The sequence below is a fragment of the Boleophthalmus pectinirostris genome, unplaced genomic scaffold, assembly GCF_026225935.1.
Source record: "Boleophthalmus pectinirostris isolate CB_2022bp ecotype Guang Dong unplaced genomic scaffold, ASM2622593v1 HiC_scaffold_20, whole genome shotgun sequence".
Lineage (NCBI taxonomy): Eukaryota > Metazoa > Chordata > Actinopteri > Gobiiformes > Gobiidae > Boleophthalmus > Boleophthalmus pectinirostris.
The window spans coordinates 31035448-31053287 of record NW_026571153.1 but is presented as its reverse complement, the minus strand read 5'-3'; the positions used below and the strand labels follow the sequence as shown (position 1 = coordinate 31053287).

General features: G+C 44.2%; 1 protein-coding gene across 5 annotated transcripts; it reads right to left on the bottom strand.

Annotated features, from left to right (window-relative positions):
- Positions 1 to 52: 52 nt before the first annotated feature.
- Positions 53 to 13097, bottom strand: LOC129409681 (platelet glycoprotein Ib alpha chain-like). 5 transcript variants are annotated; one of them, XM_055156171.1, is made up of 9 exons: positions 10827 to 13097; positions 10656 to 10748; positions 10598 to 10624; positions 9227 to 9445; positions 7781 to 7876; positions 7123 to 7314; positions 4612 to 4707; positions 2962 to 3141; positions 53 to 1732 (listed from the first exon to the last, which is right to left on the bottom strand). In XM_055156171.1, the coding sequence occupies exons 4-9, from the start codon at positions 9416 to 9418 to the stop codon at positions 1124 to 1126; spliced, it is 1365 nt and encodes a 454-aa protein (XP_055012146.1). In that variant the 5' UTR covers positions 9419 to 9445; positions 10598 to 10624; positions 10656 to 10748; positions 10827 to 13097; the 3' UTR covers positions 53 to 1123. The 5 variants fall into 5 exon arrangements, with proteins under 5 accessions (XP_055012146.1, XP_055012148.1, XP_055012147.1 ...); XM_055156173.1 differs by having other exon boundaries at positions 10598 to 10748; positions 10827 to 10859; positions 11406 to 13097; XM_055156174.1 differs by adding an exon at positions 2219 to 2302 and having other exon boundaries at positions 1596 to 1732; positions 10598 to 10748; positions 10827 to 13093.
- Between the last annotated feature and the right edge of the window lie 4743 nt (positions 13098 to 17840).

The following is a 17840-nucleotide window of genomic DNA, read 5'->3' as shown; positions in this document are numbered from 1 at the left end:
CCACATCAGCTGAACATTACTGATTGGTAAAGTATTTAATAAACACTAGTAGATCAACTTATTATATTGCGTACACTGCAGTGTAGAACAATACACTGAGGGGGGCAGGTGTGAAGCACTTTCTGCTATGTCAAACGCATCATAGGTGTATCTGCTGCGTCATCGTTGTAGCAGCTTTAGTTCATTGTCTCGTGGGAGGGTGGCAGAAATACGCTGCAAAAAAATGCCAAATCAATCTAAAAAACACTTTGGCGACATATACAAGGCCCACAGATCACTCTTAGAAGGTAGAAAGGACTGAAAAGTTGATTTTGCATGAGATGGGCCCTTTAAAGGAAATTGAGTAGACCGTTGTGAGCTTCCTCATTCATCTTTTTCATTCACGCAACACTACAGTGACTCCGCTTCCCTTTTGGGCGGCGCGCTCACCCTCCAAGGCATGCTCGGCAAATTCTGCACTAGCCACTCCCCCCAACTGCTCCCAGGACTCGCCCCTTTCTCCACCTCCCAGCCCCCGACCACCCAATCACATTTCTCCGTTTCCCCTCCCTCTTTTTCACCTTCCTCCCTCAAAATAACACTGTAACGCTTTTTAGACATGCCTGAGTTAGCTTCTCGGCTAACTGTGCATTCTGCTAGCACGTGTTTAGCTTCAATTTCTTCTTCTTTGCTAATTTCGTGATACACTGCCTCCTTGTACATTATTTTTTCAACATTTTGTGCTTCTTCTGTCCAGGTTTTTGGTCCTAAATTAACAAAACACTCAACTTGATTCACATCCTTAGATACAAAAAGCATAGTTTGATATTTTGCCTGTTTCTTGTCAATATCTCTACAATAACTCAACATTTTAACTTGCTCCTTGCCAGCTATGATACATTTTAATGACTTATAAACCCCTCTGTACCAAAAATACAACCTAAATGCAGTTACTAATGACGAAAAAGCGGAAACTACACAGAGAAACGCGCAACTTACAAAGAGCCAAAAGCAAAAAACGGTCCTAGCTTCAAGAGGGCTCGCACTGTCGCTACTTATGTTGTTGCTAATTATGCGACCTTCATAAACTCCTGGAGGTGACATTGTAAAAGTTTCGGGGGTAACAAAGGTTGTCTGTTGTATTTCAGGTGGGATTGTTGTGGAAAAAGTTGTCGATATTGGAGAAGTTTGTGGTGTAGTAGTGGGGAGAGCTGTAGAAGTTGTCAATACTTGGAGAAGTTTGTGGCATAGTAGTGGGGAGAGCTGTAGAAGTTGTCAATACTGGAGAAGTTTGTGGCATAGTAGTGGGGAGAGCTGTAGAAGTTGTCAATATTGGAGAAGTTTGTGGTGTAGTAGTGGGGAGAGCTGTAGAAGTTGTCAATACTGGAGAAGTTTGTGGTGTAGTAGTGGGGAGAGCTGTCGAAGTTGTGGTAGGGAGTTCAGTTGTTAGCGGCACAGTCGTTCTTTTGACTCTTCGTCCATCCCCTCGCAGTGATCCCCAAATATCAGACCAGTCTACTGTGTAAGATTCGTATATTGTGACAATTTTGTAATAACCATGAGTCCAAACTGGAGTAGTGGGAACTGCAGCAGTAGTAGCAGCAGTAGCAGTAGTAGTAGTAGTAGTAGGCTTAGGAGGAGTGGTAGTATCAAAAAAATGGCTTTGCTCAGTGGGAGTCAGTGGATTACAAAAGTCCGATTCTTCAAGTTTGATCACAGACTGACCTTTTAGAGACCGTGGACTGTCACAAATCTGAAAAAAAAAAACATTGATGTATGTAAGACGTATTTATTGTATTTTTTGGACTATAAGGTGCACCGGATTATAAGGTGCAATATCAATAATGTTGTATTCTCTTGTGTATTTTCATACATAAACCACACCGGATTATAAGGGGTATAACACTTGAGACTGATCCCTTAGCCCAGGCGTCCACGATCTATTGGAAGATCGTGGCGTAATTCGCCTGGCGTTGCCTCCCTGTCTTGGTGAATGTGGCTTATGAATGTGAATGTGATCGGATCGTTTAAGTTTGTTTTTTATTTCCTACAAGAACAACTCAAATATGCAATGAGTAATAATGTGTTTAATGCAGCTTTATGCACATTTGTTTACGTTTTACAGAGATGAAACTTAAAGCCACATGACACATTTGCATAAACTATAGGTGCTGAAAAATAGCTTGCTTCATGTGCATTGATGTGGTCATCTTTTGTTGGACTAAAGCACACGACTTACTCTGCGAGGGTCCTGACTACAGTAGCCGTAATGCTCAGACAATCCATCAAGCGGAGTGCCTTCGTAGCTTCATAGCGAGTCATACTGAAACATTTTGCGAGATTTTTGAGCACAGTGTACCACATAAAATCGATTCATCAGTAAGCACAACCAGAATTAATACATAGGGTGCACTGTTGATTTTTGAGAAAATGAGAGGATTTTAAGTGTGCCTTATAGTCCGAAAAATACAGTATTTGTAGTGAGCACTGGACTATATTAAACAGCCCAATGTTACGCTATTTTATAAAAATGTTATAATGTTGTTTCCTCATCACAAACAGACCTGGAGTTGTGTTTTGTTTTGTTCACACGTTCAACATTGCATATTTAGACTGAGTTCTTCTCTTAAACAGAAAACACTCTGTTCCACCTCATGTAGTAACACAGGACGTGCTCCACTGTGTTTTTAAACTCCGTGCACCTTCACTAGAACCATTTAGATAATTTCAGTCCTGGAATTGCCAATCTCTACTGAACAAAAGGTTAAAAAAAATAGCTGCTGATGTGAAAACTACCACTTCATGATATCACAAGTTGAAACAGAGCATTTTGAGCTTTGGAGATGTAGAATGTGAATGAAACAAAACACAACTCCAGTTAGGTTTTTGAGGAGGAAACAACATTAGAACATATCTAAAAGTTCTCAAGAGTCAAATAATATGGGGCCTTTAAAAAAAATGTGTAAAAGCTGTAGATCTCACCACACTCTCTGCATCCGCCGAGATGATGGGTCCATCTTTCACATAAACGTTGTAATCGTACTCCTCCAGATACATGCGCAGGTAACCAAGGGAACAGGAGCAAGCCCACGGATTGGCCGAGAGGTACAGATAGGGCACCTCGTTCTTCTGGCTGAACCAGTTATCAGGCAGCACCTTGATCTGACATACATATATAAAAATACATAAAAGAGTCTTGATTTGGCGAAATGTATATTTATAACAGGTATTATCCCACTAAATTAAAGGTGCATTGTGTAACTTTTCTAGTGGAGGGTTCATCAAATGCTTTTCTTCATGGAGATGTTATTGCTTTGTCTAGAATGTGTCACAGTATGGCATTACTCAGTGGCTGAGCGTGCATTTCACACCTAGGCCTTCACTAGTGCCCGGTCTGAAACACTCCACTCCTCAATAACTATTTTATGGTTATAAAAGCATCTTATTGAACAGAAACACAGTATACAGAGCTGTGGAGATTCCGTGCACGGAGAAGTGAGGAGAGGCGGGTGCGCGGTGCACAGAGAAGAAGTGAAGAGCGCTGGGGTGCTAAACCAGGACTAAACCAGAACTAAACCAGAACTGTTTGCCGGGACTGGCCCGAAGGTGCGCCCGCGTAGTCGGGTGACCGCAGACAGGACTCCGCTCAGTGCTGCGCGCCACATGGGGCTAAGTGCAGCTGTCGCCCGATCGTGCTTTGCAGACATGCTCTCGCGCTCTCTCTCTCTCAAGTCCAAGATTAGCCCTGGTGTAGTCCTGGTTTAGACTTGGTTTAGACCTGGTGTAGTCCTGGTTTAGTCCTGGTGTAGTCCTGGTTTAGACCTGGTTTAGTCCTGGTTCCGCTGCAGATGCATTTTGCTACTTTGGCTGGTTTGCTCTCTGACTGTCCAATCAGCGGCTCTGAATTCGGTGACGTCGTACACCTGATAAAGGCCCTGGCGATACCAAATCAAAATCTGATTGGTTGAAGCAACAGTTTCATGGACATTTAATTTGTGTTGGAGGGCCTGCAGAACGCACTGTGAAGGCCTCAGGGACACTTCTTTGACTTTGACTCTGCCTAGCAACAAGTGACAGCTGAAATGTGATTGGTCAAATGCTTTAATATGAAAATGCATGTGGGGAAGCAGCACAAGCAGCAGAAATGCTCTGAAAGGAAGCAAACAGAACATTTGGAATTATTTAATAATAATTAACATCAGTCTGTGATTCAGATATTTTTTTTTGGCCAGCAGAGAAGGACTTGCAGGCCCTGACGCTCCGCCACTGACATTACTATATAACTTGATCTGGTTTGGTCTCCATGAAGATAGAAAGGTTTTTTCTAGATCAAACCAGATCAATTTACAGGTCAGATCTGTGGAGAGGCGACCCCACTCACAGTCACAATGTCTGTTTTTATTGGTATTTTTGAGCTATAAAACCACCTGTAATTGAATACATGTTAGCAAGATCTGTTTAATGTCATACTGTGGAACATTCTAGGCAGAGAAATGACATATTCATAGAAACAAGAAGGCAATGGACCCCCAACCGAAAAATTACACAGTGCACCTTTAAGTCAAAATTAAAGAATGATAAAAACTGCAAAACTACAATCCTCCAATATAAAAGAGCTGTTTTTGTGCTTGCCTTGTTTCCTTCCAAATACAGCGTCTCTATGGCCTTCAGAGGGTGCATCATGCGCGGAGGGAGAGTTTGGACGTGGTTATTCGACAAATCCAAGATCTAAACAAAGTCAGAGTTAATTTAGTCAGCTAAAATTAAAAAGTGACATACTTTAATATTTTACTGCCATATTGTAAAGAGAGAGTATTATTAAATTGTTTATTTTTCTACCATGTTATAACCTTGTTTTCTCATCCAAAACATGCCTGAAGAGGTTTTAGATGTCATCCATGCACGTTTGAGTCATTTAGCGATCTCTTTAAGGCCCTATTCAAACCTTCCTTACTGTTAGCTGTAAGATTTGCCCATGAATCTTTATGTTATAATTTAGACATTGGGTCAGTCCATATGAAATCAGCTGCCCTCCCCTATGAGCCATTACAGATTTGGCTGATTTTTTTTTTTTAATGTCTAAAATCACCAAATGAAAGAATCTCAAATTTTAGGTCAATCCCTTGAGTGAGGGGAGGACAGAATGTGAGATTGACAGGCGGATTGGTGCAGCTTCGGCAGTGATGCGGTCGCTGTATCGGACCGTTGTGGTGAAGATTTACCGGTCAGTCTTCGTTCCTACTCTCACCTATGGTCATGAGCTCTGGGTAATGACCGAAAGGACGAGATCGCGGATACAAGCGCTTGAAATGAGTTTCCTCCGCAGGGTGGCTGGGCGCTCCCTTAGAGATAGGGTGAGGAGCTCAGTCACACGGGAGGAGCTCGGAGTAGAGCCACTGCTCCTCCACGTCGAGAGGAGCCAGTTGAGGTGGCTCGGGCATCTGTTCCGGATGCCTCCTGGGCGCCTCCCTCGGGAGGTGTTCCGGGCATGTCAGGAGGACGCCCTGGGGAAGACCCAGGACACGCTGGAGGGACTATGTCTCCCGGCTGGTCTGGGAACGCCTCGGGGTCCCCCCGGAGGAGCTGGAGGACGTGTCTGGGGTGAGGGAAGTCTGGGAGTCCCTGCTTAGGCTGCTGTCCCCGCGACCCGGCCCCGGATAAGCGGACGGAAATAGATGGATGGATGGATCCCTTGAGTCATTCCTGAGTTATGGCCCATTGAAATTTTGGGGCCATGCTCACTTTTTCAGATGCCTTAACTTATTAAGTATGTTTGACCATAACTTTATAAAAAATAGAGCTTGGATGGTAAAATGTGTATTATTGTAGATTCATAGATTATAGTAGTCATAGATTCTCAATCTGTTGTCAAATCTTGGGTATCTTTATTAAGGGGGGCACTGTGGGCCCCCAAAAATTTGGTTGCTGTTCAATTTTTTTTTGAGGACCAAGATCTATTTTACTCCAATCAGATACTTACAAATGAACTGTTGAACCTGAATATTTGAGAGAATGACCATTTCTGACAACAATCTCACACTTTTCTGAGCTTTCATGTGGATGGTGTAGAGTCCCAAATCTGGTCACAGATCAAATGTGATCTTTTTGGCCCCTTCTGTGGACCCTTGGTTTCCCATGTGGGCAAATTTTTACCAGAGAAACTTTGGCATATTCTGATTAGTTTAAAGTAATAAAAACATCTACTATTAACTTCCTTCATTTCAAACGGAATTTTTGAAAATGAGCTCTCACAGGTCGTTTTTGGTGGAGCTTAGGGACTTTTCCACCTGCTAGAAAACTTAAATTATCTTTAATAGACTTAAACACTATTTGCTTGTTATAAGGGAAGACAATTGGAGATTATTTGTGGCTACATTGTTTGTGATGGTTTTGGTGGCACAGTAAATGGCTCGGCTGCAAGGGACAAGTCTTCAGACAACAGCAATCAAATATTGACCACACTGCAGATGTTTGAGTGGGTTTCACAAAACATAAAGAATGTAAAATTTTTTTTTTTTTTTTTTTTTTTTTTTTTTACAAGCTCTAAATAAAAAAGTGAGCATGGCCCCAAAATTTCAACGGGCCATAACTCAGGAATGACTCAAAGGAATGAGCTAAAATGTGAGATTCTTTCATTTGGTAATTTTGGAAATTTTTTGAAAGGTTTTCAGCCAAATCTGAGATGGCTCATAGGGGAGGGCGGCTGATTTCATATGGACTGACCCCATTTTAAATCACTATATTCATCTAAACAAGTCTGCTGAAAACGGTGCTGTTCAATGGGAGCTGACATTGCTGTAAATGTCATGACAACAACGCGCCAAATGCTGTGGGCCCCTCCTGTAGACACGTCACACTGGAGAAGAGCACTTTTTATATTTGGACCGAAACTTGTATCACTGATTAAGAAAATAAAATTGGAGAAGGAAGAAGAGAGCAGTGGGCGTGTACCATGAAGGTTAAAACAGAGGTTGTTTGGCAAAATAGCATCTCGAAAATAAGCGATTAAAGATGACTGAGACATGCATGAATCACTCCAGATACAACTTTAGAAGGTTAGTAAATGGTTAAAAAACTATAACATGGTTAGAAGTTCTGATAAGTTGATTTTACAGAATAAGTTTGCTAAACTGTATCAGGCACCTCGAGTTTACTGAGTCCAGAGAAAGACTGGTCCTGGAGGGAGCTGATCAGGTTGTTTTGGAGGTACAGCTCGGTCAAAGCTGGACTTCTAGAGAAGCAGTGATCAGGAAGCGCTCGGAGCTGATTGAAGCCCAGACGAAGCACTGCGAGGCTGGGCAGGATCGGAGCATCACTGTGGGTGAGGGAAGGAATCTGGATATGCAGGAGACAGGTTTAGAAGAGAGATCTCAATTCAGCAATTCAAACAACTTGTTCAAGAAACTCTGCCAAATCTTAGTATGCACACTATAGTATCTTGAGAGATTGGCGGTGGTTGGTCGGGCAGATGGTGCAGATTGTCAGTCATGCTTCTGTCAGTCTACTCCAGTATCTTACTACCACACTTTTATGGGTTTTTCATACGTGATAAGTGCAATAAAAAATTTATAATTTGGTGTTTTGGTTCAAGATTATTATCCAATCAGAAAACAGAATGGGTTGCCAGTTTCAATGGGAAATTTCATTGGTTTAAAGCTAAAAAGCCTCTCTCTGATCCCTAAAACCCAGCACCTACACAATTATGAATCAGTGCTCATGCATGGTTTTATTATCAAATATTATTATCTCTAAACATGAGTTAACTATAAGAGAAAATAATAATATGCATAATATAGTAGACCTGGTTTCTGCTGAGGTCGATCTCGTGGATCTCGGTGAAAACAGTGAAAGAGGTCCAGGACGGGTGTGAGAACTGGTTTTGAGGAAACAACAAAACCTGACAGAAAACAGAAAAATGACACAGGAAGCATTAGACACTTCGCTGGACTTTTATCAACAGGAAGTGGCCAAGAGCTGTCAAATCAATCTGCCCATACAAGGCAACAGGAAATGCTCCACTCTTCACAGATAAAATATGTGTATTCAAGTTTAATATTTTATATTTCAAGGTATTTTCTGTAACTTTTCTGGTAGACATGTTTTTGTTTTGCCTGGAATGTTCCACAGTAATGTCATTAAACTTTTTATATTTTTCTTAATGGAGACAAGCTAGTGGTGTATTAGCCCAAGTTGCAGGTCAGATCTGTGGAGAGGCAACTCCAATCACAATGAGAATGGCTGTTTTTAAGATATTTTGCTTGCAATTGAAAATAACTGAAATAAAATACAGTATTTTCTGCATTTTGGGCACTCTGGGTTATAGAATGGTCTATTTTCAAACTTTTTTCACAAATAAATCACACCGGACTTTAAACGAAACACAACAGTTAGATGGGTCAGTGGGACTTTGTTTGTGGCGTTCACGGTGACTCTGGGCTTTGTTCAGTTGTGGCGTGTAGGGAGGGTGCTGTCTGGGACCGCTGGATTGTCGGCGTGTTTGCAGTGACTCAATTGTTCAGTTGTGTCTAGAAGTGGCACATTGCACTCGCTTTTTCGGTTCGTTCCTCCGTTCCGTTCCTCAGTCGCTGTCTGCTCCGTGCGTGTTTGCGTGCTTTACTGAAGTCGTGCTGGGACACCCGAGTGGATTCATGTATAGGGCGCTCTGGATTGTGGGGTGCACAGTCGTTTTTTGATGGGGTTGGAGGTCTAAGAACGCGCCTTATAGTGCGGAAAATACGGTAATTAATCTTGGCAATATAGTTGGCATTTCAGTCCAGGCAAAGGAATAGCATCTCCATGGAGACAAATGGGTAGTTCCACCTAAAAGCCCTCCAGCAAAAAAAAACCCCAAAAAACACTCAATGCACCTTTAAAGGTCTTAGATTGCACAAAATTGACTCTTGTGAGCTTCAAGCCATGTTAGAATGTTGCTACCTCAACAACCCTCAAAAGTTAGCAGCTATCTTTTATATTTTGTTTAGAAAAAAATTTAAATTCCAGGACTGAAATGGTCCAAATGATTCTAGTGAAAATGTATGGAGTTTAAAAACACAGTGAAGCCTGTATTACCATATGACATCACAAGGTGGAAGAGAGAAGAACTAAATCTGCAGGGGTTGTGTGTTAAACATTTGTGAATGAAATAAAACATAGGTCCAGGTTTGTTTGGGGGACGAAACAACATTTGAACATAGATCAGAAAATAGTGTAATATGAGCCCTTTTATAGTAGTAGTGCGTTTTCTGACCTTGGTTGTCGGTTCGATTCCCGATGGCACGTCTCTGTAACCTGCTGAGGTGCAGTTAATCAGTGGTCGGTGATCTTTGTCCCTGCCATCAACGCAACCCCTCACTGTTGTCTCCACGGCAACGGGAGCAAAAAACAAAAACGTGAGATGTAGAAGAGAGACGAGCGGAGAGACGGAGGAGAGGTGCATCATGGGTCAGAGTCTGGGTCAGGACTGGCTCTGAGAGAAAGAGGAGAAGAGAGAGACTCAACTGAAACAGGAAACTGAGAGTCCACTGATAACAGCATTACACTCTGTAATGTCTTTCTAAAACAGTGGAGTCCAACAGTGATCACTCTGGCTTTGGAAGTACAATTTCCCATACTATTTTCCCATTGACTTTTCAAAAAAATTCAAATATTAAAGGTGCATTGTGTGCACCAATATTTAACTTTTCTTAGCTCTTTAAGAGTTCCAAGAGTCAATTTTGTGTAATACAAGAGCTTTAAGTGTCCTGCCCAAAGACACAACACCAGAATGTAGTGTGTTTATGTATTTATCTGAACCTTTTTGTTGAAAGAAAAAAACACCAGATACTCACTTGTTATTTTGATTATATCTTTAACTATTCAGAAACTGTCTCTATTCTTAAGGGTTAAATACTGTAAAAACAGAACTGTGAATTACATAAGTTACTCAAATATTTGATGTTATAATGAGAAAATATTTGAAAAAAAATTTAAATATAAATGATAACATTATTTTTCTACCAGGTACTGATCGGTTTGAAAGGGTGTAGTTTTTTGGATCCAGACAGCAGTGTGTGCCAACAGATTCTGTGCACAACTGGAGAACACAAGGGAATATGGATGTTGTTCTCAAGTTCAAGAGGAACAACTGAAGCACATATAGAAGTGATTAGACAGCCTGCAATAATTATTTGTTTATTCTATCTATTTATGTTTGTGTTTTTGCACTTGTTTCTTACGTGTGCAGAAGTGAAAAAGAAGTTATAGTTACAGTATACAATAACTTATTTATTCTAATTATTTGTTTGTGTATTTAGTTATTTCTTTGTAGAGTTGTGTTTGCAGACTAAAGTAAATATATACAGTATTTAAATGTATACAGTGTGCAGTACTTAGAGTTACTCTATTTGTGTTTTTTAAAGTTTTTTTTATTGGGTGTGCTTGTAGCGAGACTGAAGTATAAAAGAAGTTACATGGTGTGCAATACTTTTTGTGAAATATTTTTATATTTGTGTTTGTACTTAAGTATTTATTGATGCAATGTGCATAACCATCTGTTTTATTTGATTGTACTTTCATTATAATGTTTAGTGTTTGTTTGACAATAACTTGGTACCATTTTGAAAAAGTCAACTCACTGTACCATTGCTGATGTTCTGGTCCAAACTGTGCTGTGCTTTGTACACGTTAATGTCATTTTGAAGGGAGTATATACTGAGACACACAGGCCCAAATCCTGGATGGTTCACTGTGCATGTAGGTTGGCTGGGGTCTTCTTCCATTCTTGCTGTCACCTACCAAATATATGATCAATAACATGAGTGGGCATAACATACAGTAACTGAAAACTAGTTTTTGGAAAGCAAACACACCTTGGGGGTTTCTTAACAGCATCTGTTCTCCACCTGAAGACACGAAATAAATAAAATGAACTACAGCAATTGCAGACTTTAGCCAAAATGACAAGCTTGATTCGCTATAACATCACATTACATTTACACATTCAGTGAGGTGTGCACTTGTAAACACATTGTGTCATGGTAATAGCATAATCATGTATAAAGATATGCAATAAATATATACTCAGGACAACAAATGTAAAGTTGTATCAGGTCCTGACACAAAGTGCCATAGTTATTCCAGGAGTGAGGTGCTTAATGCTGAGGACACAGTCTACTTATATGTGTCAATCAGTGCTATTCTTTAAAGTTACTGTATGCAGGATTTGTGTGGCTCTGGATGAAATAAATCGAGGGGTTTCTTGTCAAACTGTTGTGGCCCTCTTTATTTTTAGTGTATCATTGTCCAGCATAGCATTAGATTTACAAAATGTTTATTACGTGGTTGTTAGCATATAACTTAATTTTGGTGCTAATCGCTACGTCAATGAACTATGCAAAAACAATTCTACATGTGGCAATGTTTTGTATCGAGGCTCTGGTGTTACTCACGTGTAGTTGAGTGGTTGTAGGTCTCCAAAACACTCCTGGTATTTCATAGTTTGCGGTGATAGATGGCTAACGCTAAGCTAGCTCTCATTAAAAAACGAATTGGGGCTAACACTGGGTCTATACAGGTCTATTTACATGTCATCCAAATCGGTATCTTACATTTTACATGGATGTGTGTTTAGCACTTGTATTGTAGGCTATAGATGTTACGAGATCAGTGTTTTGGGGTGGAAAACAGGGCAACTTCCATTTTCATCCTTCAGTCTCTGGATGACTCCCTCCTCTGTGTTACGCTCCCTCAGCCCCCAGCGGTGCCTCCAAAATGTTGTGCCCTCTACTCCTACAGTGTGGGAGAGATACGTGGTTGCTTTTTGTAGACAATGAAGGACAGAGACGCAGTTCACGTCCTTACTCCATGACTTTATTTCAAAAAAAGAACGAACTTGTAAATATGTAATTGTACAATTTTTAGCATTTATACTTTTTGTCCCAAATGAATTATCTTTTAAATGTAACAGAATGATATAAATAAATCATGTTTTTAACAATATTTTAAATCATTGACTCACTTTTTTTTTTTTTTTTTTTTATCTGTTACATATGGTCTGTAAAACGCCAAGTCGCTTCCGTGCTTACGTCAGTGCGCACGTGCGTGCTGTTGTTATTTTTGTTGCTATGTGCGTTTTTTGAACATTGGAATCTTTACAAACTTTTCTCCAGACGAGAAACTGCACACCTAAACTCTCTCTGAATATTTTTACCTACACGAGCCGGATCTTTGGATTATTTCCAGCAGACTTGTACTGACCGCCCTCTCACTCGGACTACAAGACTTTTTTGGGGAGGAACGTGAGGTTTGTGAGTTTACATGTTCATATTTTAATCGCTTCGGGATTTTAAGATGTTACACAAAAAACAACCAATACTGTAGCAAATAACCCTTTTAACAATACCTAGATCATGATTACGACGAGGTTATTCAAAGAAATGTGCCCTTGTGCATTCATGCTTTCCTTTTAATGCAAAATTAAAAACAGAAGGCAACAGTCAGAGATGGTACTCATGTTAGCACACCCAGGCTACATCTAGGCTAACTTGTCTGCGCTCAACAAATACAATAGATACAATTGACCTTAAAATGTGACAAATTCACCGGATTGGTTTAGGATTCTGTAAGGGTTCAGCTCTAACTTAGTCCTGGTTTAGTCCTGGTTTAGTCCTGGTTTAGTTCTGGTTTAGTCCTGTAGTGTAGTCATGACAGCCGGAGATGAGAGGCAGCTAAACGTCTGTCTGTCCGTATTGAAGGTAAACGTGGATTTGCCGTGTGTTTTGGAGTAAATTGTATTCACTGTTTACCTCCTGTGAGTAACATCAGCGTATCTGACAGAGCTCCTGTAGTAAAGTCGTATGTGCACCGTGGTGAAGTTAGTTTCACTCAGACGTTGGATATTCAGTTACACAGCAGAGATATTCATTGGCTGTGCCAATTTAATTCAATTTAAATGTAAGAAAAGTGAGTGAGAAACATTTTGGTGTCTACAGTTTGTCCCTGTGGGTTTGCTGTGCTCTTGTATGTGCTTCCTGTTTGTTCTGGTGTGTGACACAAATGTTTCTCCCCACAGGTCTGTGTGAGCCAAGGCCCAGTACTGGTCCAGGCCTCTGTGCCTCCAGGCCCCCAGACCCTCAGACCCCCAGACGTCGAAGTCCAGCCCCCCACCTCCAGAGCCCAGACCTACAGCACAGGACCTCACTTCTCATAGTAACACACCCACACCCACACCCACCCACACCCACCCACCCACACCCACACCCACCCACCCACACCCACACACCCCACACCCACCCATACACACCCACACACACACCCACACACACCCCCACAACACACCCACCCACACACATACACACACACATAGACACACACACACATGTCATCACCATACGCTGCTCGTATCGCGCCCCCACGGGGGCCCGCCGCTCCTGTCGCACCCACTCCTGTCGCACCCACTCCTGCTGCTCCTGCCGCACCCCTGCCTTCTCCATCTTCTAGGGTTCGCCGCGTGCCGTTACTCATCTGCCTGCGACGTACTGCTCCTGTCATGCCCCCTCCCGCCGCTCCTGCCACGCCCACCCCTGCCTCTCCTGCTGCATCTCCGCCCGCTGCTTCTGCCAGGCCTCCGCGCACTGCTCCTGCCACACGCCCGCCCGCCGCTCTTGCCGCGCCCGCCGCGCCCGCTGCTCTTGCCGCGCCCGCTGCTCTTGCCGCGCCCGCTGCTCTTGCCGCGCCCGCCGCGCCCGCTGCTCTTGCCACACGCCCGCCCGCCGCTCTTGCCGCGCCCGCTGCTCTTGCCGCGCCCGCTGCTCTTTGCCGCGCCCGCCGCGCCCACTGCTCTTGCCACACGCCCGCCCGCCGCTCTTGCCGCGCCCGCGCTCTTGCCGCGCCCGCCGCTCTTGCCGCGCCCTGCTCTTGCCACACGCCCGCCCGCCGCTCTTGCCGCGCCCGCCGCTCTTGCCGCGCCCGCCGCGCCGCGCCTGCTGCTCTTGCCACACGCCCGCCCGCCGCTCTTGCCGCGCCCGCCGCACCCGCTGCTCTTGCTGCGCCCGCCGCGCCCGCTGCTCCTGCCACACGCCCACCCGCCGCTCTTGCCGCGCCCGCCGCTCCTGCCACACGCCCACCCGCCGCTCTTGCCGCGCCCGCCGCTCTTGCCGCGCCCGCCGCGCCCCGCTGCTCTTGCCACACGCCCGCCCGCCGCTCTTGCCGCGCCCGCCGCTCCGCTGCTCTTGCGCGCCCGCCGCGCCGCCGCTCTCCGCGCCCGCCGCTCTGCCGCGCCGCCGCCGCCCGCCGCTCTTGCCGCGCCCGCCGCTCTTGCCGCGCCCGCCGCTCCTGCCGCGCCCGCTGCTTCGGTCGGCCGAGCTGCTCCTGTGAGGCGTCCAAAACCCGTCTCTGCTTCTACTGCTCAGCTTGTCCTTCCTCCTCGTGTGACCCTCACTCCTCCTCCTCCTCCTTCTCTTAAGCCTTTCCTGGAGCCTCGTCCTTTGCCCTTCTTCTCTTCTCTTGCCAGGCGCCCCAAGCCCTCTACACCTCCGCCTACTGTTTCCCTCTTTGCTGCTCCTGTCACGCACCTGCCTGCTGCTCCTGCTTTGCCTACCCCTACCTCTTCTGCTGTGTCTCTCCCTGCTCCTGCTTTGCCCCGCTCTGCTCCTCCTTCTAGGTGTCCCCGTGCCGTTCGTTGTGGGCGTTCCAGGTACAGCCCTGTTGCTCCTGCCAGGCCCCCGCCCGCTGCTCCTCTTGTTTCTCTTCTTGCAGCTTGCAGGTCTTTCTGCTCTTGGGTTTTGTCTTTCCTGAAGCGCTAGCTCTTCCTTCTCCCTCCCTCTCCCTCCATCTCTCGCTTCTCCTTTTCTCTCTCTCCTGCTTCTCTTTCTCCCTCTGTCTTCTCTCTCTCCCTCACTCTGTCTTTTGCTCCCTTTCTCTTGTCACTCTCCTTCTTTCTCTTCCTCTCTCCCCCTCTCTCTCTCCTTGTCTCCCTCCCTCTCTCTAACCCTCTTTCCCTCTCTCCCTTTCCCTCTCCCCCTCTCTCTCTCACCCTCTCTCTCTCTCCCTCTCTCTAACCCTCTCTCTCCCTCTCTCTCTCTAACCCTTTCTCTCTTTCTCCCTCTCTTTAACCCCCCCTCTCTCTCTCCCTCTCTCTAACCCTCTCTCTCTCCATCTCTCTAACTCCCTCTCTCTCTAACCCTCTCTCTCTCTCAATCTCTCTCTCTCTCTCCTTCTCTCTAACCCTCTCTCTAACTCTCCCTCTCTCTAATCCTCTCCTGTCTCTCCCTCTCTCTCTCTCTCTAACCGTCTCTTTCACTCTCTCTAACCCCCCCCTCTCTCTCCTTCTCTCTCTCTCTCTCTCTCTCTCTCTCTCTCTCTCTCTAACCCTTTCTCTCTCTCAATCTCTCTCCTCTCTCTCTCTCTCTCTAACCCTTTCTCTCTCTCTCAATCTCTCTCCCTCTCTCTCCCTCTCTCTAACCCTCTCTCCCTCTCTTTCTCTCCCTCTCTCTAACCCTCTCTCTATCTCTCCCTCTCTTTCTCTCTCTCCCTCCCTCTCTCCTTCTCTCTAACCTTCTCTCTCTCTCTCTCTCTAACCCTTTCTCTCTCTCTCTCTCTCTCTCTCTCCTCTCTCTCTCTCTCTCTCCTCTCTCTCTCTCTCTCTCTCTCTCTCCTCTCCTCTCTCTCCTCCTCTAACCCTCTCTCTGTCTCTCCCCCTCTCTCTCTCTTATCCTCTCTCTATCTCTCCCTCTCTTTCTCTCTCTCTAACCCCGCCTCTCTCTCTCTCTCTCTCTCTCCCTCTCTCTCTCTCTAACCATCTCTCTCTCTCTCTCTCTCTCTAATCCTCTCTCTATCTCTCTCCCTCTCTTTCTCTCTCTCTAACCCTCTCTCTCTCTCTCCCTCTCTCTAACTCTCTCTCCGTCTCTCTCTCTCTAACCATCTCTCGCTCCCTCTCTCTCTCTCAATCTCCATCTCTCTAACCCTCTCTCTATCTCTCCCTCTCTTTCTCTCTCTCTCCTTCTCTCTAACCCTCTCCCTCTCTCTCTCTCCCTCTCTCTCTAACCCTCTCTCTGTCTAACCCCCTCTCTCTCTGTTCTCTCTGTTTCTCTCTGTTTCTTTCTTGTTTTCTTTTTCCTCCCGTCGTGTCCTGTCCTGTCGTCTCCTTTTTCCTCCCCTCCTTGAGTCGTCACCTTACCGTGGTGGAGGGGTTTCGGAGCCTGAATGATCCCAGGAGCCGTGCTGCTGGGGGACGGCTCAGACCAAGAACGGCTCTTCTCTCCCTCTCACCTTTCTGTTCCTCCTCTCCCGGACGTGTGGATCTTCAGTTCCGCTGTGCGTAAAGGTGAACCTGTAACGGAACTTTTCTCATGTACAGAACAAGAAACGACAAAATCCGGGTCGACGTGTTTGCAGTTTGACAGAGCGCGAGAGATGAAGGGATGAAGAGCGAGAGAGAGAGACAGACCCCCTGTTGAAGACCTCTGCAATAAATTCATTCAACTGGACTTAGTGATTTTCATTCTTTATTCATTTAATGTTTCTATTTTTCACTCCTCTACACTGGACTTTTCAACAACTGTACAGTCTGAGATCAGTTTACATGAAGTCGAGTGGAATAGAATTTTATACACAGGGTTAAATACTGTGGGCTGTTTTAGACGACTTTAAACAGGACTAAACCAGGTCTAAACCAGGTCTAAACCAGGACTAAACCAGGTCTAAACCAGGACTAAACCAGGTCTAAACCAGGTCTAAACCAGGACTAAACCAGGACTAAACCAGGTCTAAACCAGGTCTAAACCAGGTCTAAACCAGGACTAAACCAGGTCTAAACCAGGACTAAACCAGGAAACCAGGTAAACCAGGTCTAAACCAGGTCTAAACCAGGTCTAAACCAGGACTAAACCAGGTCTAAACCAGGTCTAAACCAGGACTAAACCAGGACTAAACCAGGTCTAAACCAGGTCTAAACCAGGTCTAAACCAGGACTAAACCACTAAACAGGACTAAACCAGGACTAAACCAGGTCTAAACCAGGTCTAAACCAGGTCTAAACCAGGGGACTAAACCAGGTCTAAACCAGGACTAAACCAGGTCTAAACCAGGACTAAACCAGGACTAAACCAGGACTAAACCAGGACTAAACCAGGTCTAAACCAGGTCTAAACCAGGTCTAAACCAGGACTAAACCAGGACTAAACCAGGACTAAACCAGGTAAACCAGGTAAACCAGGTAAACCAGGTCTAAACCAGGACTAAACCAGGAAACCAGGTCTAAACCAGGTCTAAACCAGGACTAAACCAGGGACCAGTAAAAATACATGTTTTTACAGTAGTTTTGAGAAATAAAGACACCAGTTGTAGTATAAACACAAGATATATTTGTTTAATACTGTGGAACATAGCAGTAGTAGTAGTTATAAGTTTAAACCCCATCCTCCTATAGCCCTGTGTGTCAGATGCCCTCCCATTCCCGTCCTCAGGTCCTTTTTTAAATCACTCATATATATATATATATATATATATATATATATATATATATTTTTTCCCCTCTATTTCACTGGATCTATACTTCAAGAAAGACTCTCAAGAACTTTGAATCTCAGTCAATACGACTAGTGAACTAAACCTCCCCCCCATAAAAAAGACAATATATGATCTCACAGGACTCTCAATTGTCTGTTTTGTTTTTTGCTTTGTTTATTATGTCATATCTGTCCTATTTATAATACATATATATATCCAAAGTATAAATAAGTCTATATTATATTGTTGTTATTATTATTATTATTATTATTATTATTATTATTATTGCCAACTTAAAAATATAATACAATTTCTCATATTATAAACTTTAACAAGTGTCCGCTCTTCATTCACTTACCCTATGGCTCTTCAGCGAA